At 45.7% G+C, this 7,002-nt stretch overlaps 1 protein-coding gene across 1 annotated transcript in view; it reads left to right on the top strand.

Annotated features, from left to right (window-relative positions):
• Nucleotides 1–7,002, top strand: part of kcnh6a (potassium voltage-gated channel, subfamily H (eag-related), member 6a) — a 35,288-nt gene that overhangs the window by 14,819 nt on the left and 13,467 nt on the right. The window contains exons 7-8 of the mRNA XM_076997054.1: nucleotides 2,512–2,937; nucleotides 4,015–4,432. Of these exons, the coding sequence (XP_076853169.1) occupies nucleotides 2,512–2,937; nucleotides 4,015–4,432 (844 nt within the window). The remainder of the gene's footprint in view (nucleotides 1–2,511; nucleotides 2,938–4,014; nucleotides 4,433–7,002) is intronic.

The raw sequence follows: 7,002 nt of genomic DNA, 5'->3' as shown, positions 1-7,002 counted from the left end.
TTCTGTGCCAACAGGGTGTTTTCGTTTTTAAGATCAGACTGTGATCAGGTGTGGTCAGGGCTTTGTACACCAGATCAGACTGGTCAGGTGTGGTCAGCGCTTTGTACATGGGAGCACTGTGATCATGTTGGAGTTACATGTGGCATTATGGCTGCTAAGCTACTCGTTGCTGTGGTGTCTGAGGCTATGCAAATTGTAATGCAAAAGATTTCTCATTTGCCTGGAGAGTGGATGTTTGTGTTCATCACCAGATGGACAGCCGCTTCTAGCTCACCCACTGGTGCACTTATATTGGTACCAAAACATGCTGTTTGCTGTTATTTTTTTAGAAGAAATAAGGACAGATGCGAAGACATCAAAGCTTCCTGTTCGCTGCTGCAGTCCAGAAAGAGAGATAGAAAGGGAGAGGAAAAATAGAAACAAAAAACAAGATGAAGATAGAGAGAGAAAGAGAGACCTGCACAGTCACACTGAGTTCCAGTTTGACTGGAAAGTGCTGAACATGTTCCTAAAAACCAGCTCTCCTCGCCTTTCTGTCGATTTCCTGCTAACTAGGTTAGTTCATCCCGATACGCACGCGCTCAGAGCGGTGGAACCACACGATCACGTGGGGCTGGACCTCTGTCACAAGCCTCATTTATAAAAGGTCCTGAGACGAGTCAGCAGTCCTGTCTGGCTCGGCGCTGGGAGACAAGAGACATCTTGATGCCTGCTTCTTCTAATCTGATTGGCTTTGCATTCCCCCGCGAGGGCTTCAGTAGAGCTGTAGTTAGAGAGCGCAGGGGTGTGTGAGTGTGTGTGTGTATTCGGGGTCATGGAGGGTAGGGGGAAGTGTCCGGTTTGGGATGGCGGGTCTACCGTGGGAGGCTGTTCAAGGATTCGTTTGTGCGGCGGTTGTTGTGGGAGTGATCACGGTGCTTTGGAGAACGTGGACCTGGACGCGGTCATCGTCGTGCCGGTCAGTAAGGACACACCCCTACACCAGCACAGCACTCCACAGAGCGGGGCTGAAGCAGTCCTAGACTGGAGACATGGAACGAGATGGGGCTATAGGTGCACCCTTCTGTTCAGGTCCTCTCTAATGGGGCTAAAGGTGCACCCTTCTGTTCAGGTCCTCTCTGAGGATACCTGAGGTTGTGTGTTTTTGTACTCGGCTCCAACATCATCTATGTTTTCGTCTGTTTAGTATAAAGTACGGTATAAAGTACGGGGTCGTCTGAGCCTCGGTGCTCTAGGACATACATGTTATTAGGACAGATGGTTGTTGCACCCAGCGGAAAAAACAGGGTTTAGTCTGCTGAAATAGGGTTGGCTTTGCTCTCTTTGCAGTCAGTGTTATTGCAGTCAGGTCTTTAAAAAGTACTAGTACATCATTATATGATTTGTTCATATAATTTCACATTTATGGGCTGAACTGCCATCATCTTTGTCATATCTGAGATACATTACGTACATCGCAACACATGAAAGTGTTTGCAGATCCTCTGGCAACAGGTGAGGGCCACAGGAAGGATGTGTGGTACCATGTGTGGTACCATGTGTGGTACCCTGCACCCTCTTTTTCTCAACCCACCAAAGTCCTCCACATTCGCTGATGTTCCGTAATCAATTTGTGGTTTCCATGGTAACCAGCAGTTGCTATGGTCCCCTGGGCCAGCCTTAATCGCTGTCCACTAATGGGGCGTTAGAGTTGTTTGCTGTCGGCGTGATCGTTGAAAGATTTGCCGACACAGTTGCGTTAGAGTGAGAGATGAGAGGCTCCCCTGGACGGGCCAGCTCAGGAACAGCTGTGCACGCCTCTTACCCCGGTCCCGTTCATGGACAGTGGATACAGGGGCACGTAACATGCAAACAGTGTGTGTAATCACCATTACAATACCTTCATCTAGAGGACCTCTCCAAGAGTGCTGTATCTATCCTCAGAAGATGTAAATGTGGGCTGGAAACAATATAACCTATCATCAAAAAAGTGAGCACAGCCTAAAGGTTGTAGTCGTAGTTGTATCTAACCCGTGTTCAGTATTAAGAAGAGTGAATTTCAGGTGATTAGTGAAAATCCTTTAAATGTGAAAACCTGACATCTTAAGTTCCCTTTTCAAAGTATGAGTACATTTGTTTGCTTGGCTGATGTTTATGAATGAATGCAGCGCTGTTGAAGTGATTCATCAGTGATTCATCCTCTGCGCTTGTCTTGGTGTGGTGGAGTCTGGGGGTGCGTTTGTTGTGATGTGGTGAGATCACGCAGGTGTAGCTCCACCCTTATCGCGTGGGAGGATCGTGGTTCACGCAGGCGTAGCTCCACGATGGCCCTGTTATAGCGTGGGAGTGTCTTGGCTTCTCTAGCCATTTCATCACTGCTGTCTCTGAAGCTTGAATTTTGTTCACTAGACATATTCACACCCTGGCCACTCAAAGACAACAGTTATCATACTCCAACAGGGACTGCAAAATGTTAAATATACTGAATCATGACCAGTATCATGGTCATGACCGAGCGTCCCTGTGGCCCAGGTGCTGTCGCTGGGTGCCGACGTCCTGCCGGAGTACAAGCTCCAGGCGCCCCGCATCCACAGATGGACCATCCTGCACTACAGCCCCTTCAAGGCGGTGTGGGACTGGGTGATCCTGCTGCTGGTGCTCTACACGGCCGTGTTCACGCCCTACTCGGCCGCCTTCCTGCTCAGCGAGCCGGAGGAGGAGAGGGGACGCACCTGCGGCTACGCCTGCAACCCGCTCAACGTCATCGACCTGGTGGTGGACGTCATGTTCATCGTGGACATCGCTATCAACTTCCGCACGACCTACGTGAACGGCAACGACGAGGTGGTGAGCCAGCCGGCGCGCATCGCCGTGCACTACTTCAAGGGCTGGTTCCTCATCGACATCGTGGCCGCCATCCCCTTCGACCTGCTCATCTTTCGCTCAGGCTCGGACGAGGTGAGGTGGTGGGGGGGAGGGGGGGGGTAGAAGGGGGTAGAAGAGAGCGATATAAGCAGAAAGAGAGGGAGAGGAGAGGGCAAGAGAGAAAGAGAAGATGAAGAAGATAGGATAGAGAAAGGGGGATATTGGTGAGAGTGAAAGGGAGGGAGAGAGAAACAGAGTGAGAGACACAGAGGGAGGTAAACTGGGCAGGGCATGTATAGTCCAAGAGAATAACAATTGTAATGGATGAGTATACAACACAAGACCACATCAAACAGAATCCTATTTGATCTCCTGCATCACTTGTAATCCTGATGACTCTATATAGATTTCAATAGCCTATAGCTTTCTATGTCAGCAGTGTGGGTTGTGTAGCCCGTTCTGAGTGTGGTATTGAGTTGTGTGTATTGCTGTATTGATGTTGTTTGCTGTAGAGGTGAAGATCAGGGATGTTCTGACTCCACAAACACACACATCCCAACTGCACAGGCTGTTGATTATGAGCAGAGCATGCAACGAAATACACATATGAATACAGCTTACAAATACATATGTTGATATAGGGAATGCATGATGTACCTTTTTGTAATCCTTAATTAAATTTCGGTTTCATTTTATTTATATAGTGCAGCTTTACATGAGTCAGATCTATACCATTGCTATTACTTTAAAGATGTTGAATTATTTCCTATTATTAATTATTATAGTTTTACTGCTTCATCTTTTATGTAAAAATTGCGTTTATGATGTATTATGTTACGACCCATCGGCTTTTTCATACCATTTCATCACTTTAAGCATAGACTTTTTGCACTGACATATTTTTTATTAGGTTAGTTTTTGCCAGTTATTTTGATTGTCAAAAGAGTGCCCACACACTCATCTCAACCCAAGGCTCATGAGCCACAGCGGCGGATGGTGTAGTGTTGATGATGGTTTAGCAGTGTGTTAAATCAGGGAACACATTGAACTTTGGCAGTACGCTACCACTCCAGAACTAATGTGACATGTTGGAAAAGTTCCCATATCTGTGAAGAAGTTCTGCAAACAATAGGAGCTTATGACTAACCCCCTTTTGTTTGACTCCCCCAGCCCCAGACCACCACTCTGATTGGCCTGCTTAAGACTGCACGTCTGCTTCGATTGGTGCGTGTGGCGCGCAAGTTGGACCGCTACTCGGAGTACGGCGCCGCCGTGCTCTTCCTGCTCATGTGCACGTTCGCACTGATCGCCCATTGGCTGGCCTGCATATGGTACGCCATCGGCAACGTGGAGCGCACCAGCTCGGACCGCGTGGGGGGCCTGCGCATCGGCTGGCTGGACAACCTCGCCGACCAGATCGGCAAGCGCTACAACGACAGCGACGGCTCCTCGGGGCCCAGCATCAAGGACAAATACGTGACGGCACTCTACTTCACCTTCAGCAGCCTGACCAGCGTCGGCTTCGGCAACGTCTCGCCCAACACCAACCCCGAGAAGATCTTCTCCATCTGCGTCATGCTCATTGGATGTAAGTGAAGCCCGATCTTCACCCACGTCTGCTGTGGTCCCACGGCGTGCAGGATTTCTAGGGCTGGATTGCAAACTTCAGCCACACAGTGCAGACTTTACCATATTAGGTGAACACTGTCTCTCTCTCTCTCTCTCCCTCCCTCTCTCTCTCTCTCTTTCATTCTTGCTGCCTGCCTTTTTGACTCTGTCGTTATCTCTCTGTATCTCTCTCTGTCTGAGGCTGCTGTCTGTTAATGGGCAGCAGGCATCATACGGAGCAGCTACAGAGGGGAGTGAGCTTAGGTCTGACCTCTTAACTGCATGTTACAGTGTGTTTTTCTTTCCTGGATATAGATGTAACCCATTTTTTAGGTTATTAATATTAGGTATAATCAGTAAGTGTGATTTATTTCTACACAATTCTGTGTAACTCTGGGATATGTTTATACATTAGAGTATACTCATGCTTACTGAGTGGACCCCATATCTCATGTACTGCACATACAATGTAGTAAGTGCAGTAATGCTATAAACCATTTTGGACTAGATTGGAATGTCAATTTGTGGATTTGATTGCCTTTTTCTGATTAGTGATTAGTGTTTTGGGTTTGGTCAGACTGGTGTTGTTGCGGACGGCAGCATCATGTTATCTACATAAATACTTAGCTCCTGTATTGTTTACAATGAGTCCAGGTCAAACTTTTGTACCAATATCACCTATAACTTGTTTATAGAAACGAACAGGGTACGAAGGTATAACATATGTTCAGTACTGTGGTGATTTGGTAAAAAAAAGAATTTAAATCTTAGTTAAGACTTAAGGTAAAGAAGGAATGTAGTCGGCTGTTTATAAATAACAGTAAAGCAGAAAGCCTTCCCCATATTACTGCACACACTGACGTCCTGGTAGATGGAGTCAGATTTGTGTCCCCTCTTGTAGGTTGGGTATGATATTCTCCATTTTAGATTTCAGGAACATTTTGCCAGTTTGGAGATCATGATTAAAGAGTTGGAATGAGGCCACATTCAGGTCAGCAGTTCTTCACCACCTAGACAACAACATCCTGATTCTGTCAGAGCCATATGGTGTCATTGGGGGTAATTCGTGGTCAAGTTAGTTTTGGTTGTTTTTCAAAGCTTGCTCAGAAATTTCTCCTTTATCTTGGATGTGTTAATGGTTACATGTGAGATTGTTGGGTAGTTTGTTTGAATAGATTTTCAAGACACATCTCTATGTTTTTATTGGACAGTTGTCTGAATTATATTCTTGTGATTTTACAGTTTCCTCTTATACACTCACCGGCCACTTTATTAGGTACACCTTGCTAGTACTGGGTTGGACCCCCTTTTGTCTTCAGAACTGCCTTAATCCTTCGTATCATAGATTCAACAAAGTACTGGACACATTCCTCAGAGAGTCTGGTCCATATTGACATGATAACATCACACAGTTGCTGCAGATTTGTCGGCTGCACATCCATGATGCAAATTTCTCTTTCCACCACATCCCAAAGGTACTTTCTTGGATTGAGGTCTGGTGACTGTGGAGGCCATTTGACTATAGTTTACTAATTGTCATGTTCAAGAAACCAGTCTGACCAGGCATTAGACGAAACCTATTAGACCAGGCAATGTTTTTCCAGTCTTCTTGTCCAATTTTGGTGAGCCTGTAGCCTCAGTTTCTTGTTATTAGCTGACAAGAGTGGCACCCGGTGGGGTCTTCTGCTGTTGTAGTCCATCCACCTCGACGTATTATGCATTCAGAGATGCTCTTCTGTATGCTTCGGTTGTAACGACTGGTTATTTGAGATACTGTTGCCGTTCTATCAGCTCGAACCAGTCTGGCCATTCTCCTCTGACCTCTGTCATGAACAAGGCATTTCACTGGATTTGTTAGTCTTGAATTCACTTGTCAGGAGTTAATAGGATTGGTGATCTATAAGCAGGACTAGGTGAGAAAAGTTTGCAAGGCTCCTCTGGTATCTTTGGCTATTGAACCCATTAACATTGACAGTGAAGGACGAGGTCCATGAGAGGAAAGGTGTAGTGGAGTAAAAGATCACGAAAGAAGGATCTTTCTCCTTATCTCTGCCATGATTTAGGTCTGTGTGTTTGAAGGTAAACAAGAGGATCTCCTGCATCCTGAGGGACAGTATGTTTCTGCACATGACTATTATGTCTGACATGTTTACTATAATAGTATACTGATTATTATATACTGACGTTCTGGGTTTGAACTCGGTTTTTACTCATAGAATGGATGAACAGAGAGACTTTGGATATTCCACGAACTAACTAAAAGGGATCTCATCTCTTACTAACAAAAGATCTCATATCTTAACAGTTATTGGTTAAAAGAGTAAAGAGATGGACATATGATTAAATGTGTATTAATTCCTTCATTAGTAAGGTAATAGTCATGTGATTGTGAATACTGGAAGACCTTTATTGAGCCTGGCAGACTCTAGAAGACAGGGAGGGGAGAGGAATGATAAACTATAAACACTGAAAAGATGGTGAGAAAAACATTTTGCAAGTCAAATGCCAATGCAAAAGCATGTACACAGATTCATCTCTCTCTCTCTCTCT

This window comes from Brachyhypopomus gauderio, chromosome 2, assembly GCF_052324685.1.
Source record: "Brachyhypopomus gauderio isolate BG-103 chromosome 2, BGAUD_0.2, whole genome shotgun sequence".
NCBI classification, from domain to species: Eukaryota; Metazoa; Chordata; class Actinopteri; order Gymnotiformes; family Hypopomidae; genus Brachyhypopomus; species Brachyhypopomus gauderio.
The sequence above is the reverse complement of the archived record's forward strand: the minus strand, read 5'-3'. Positions and strand labels throughout refer to the sequence as shown.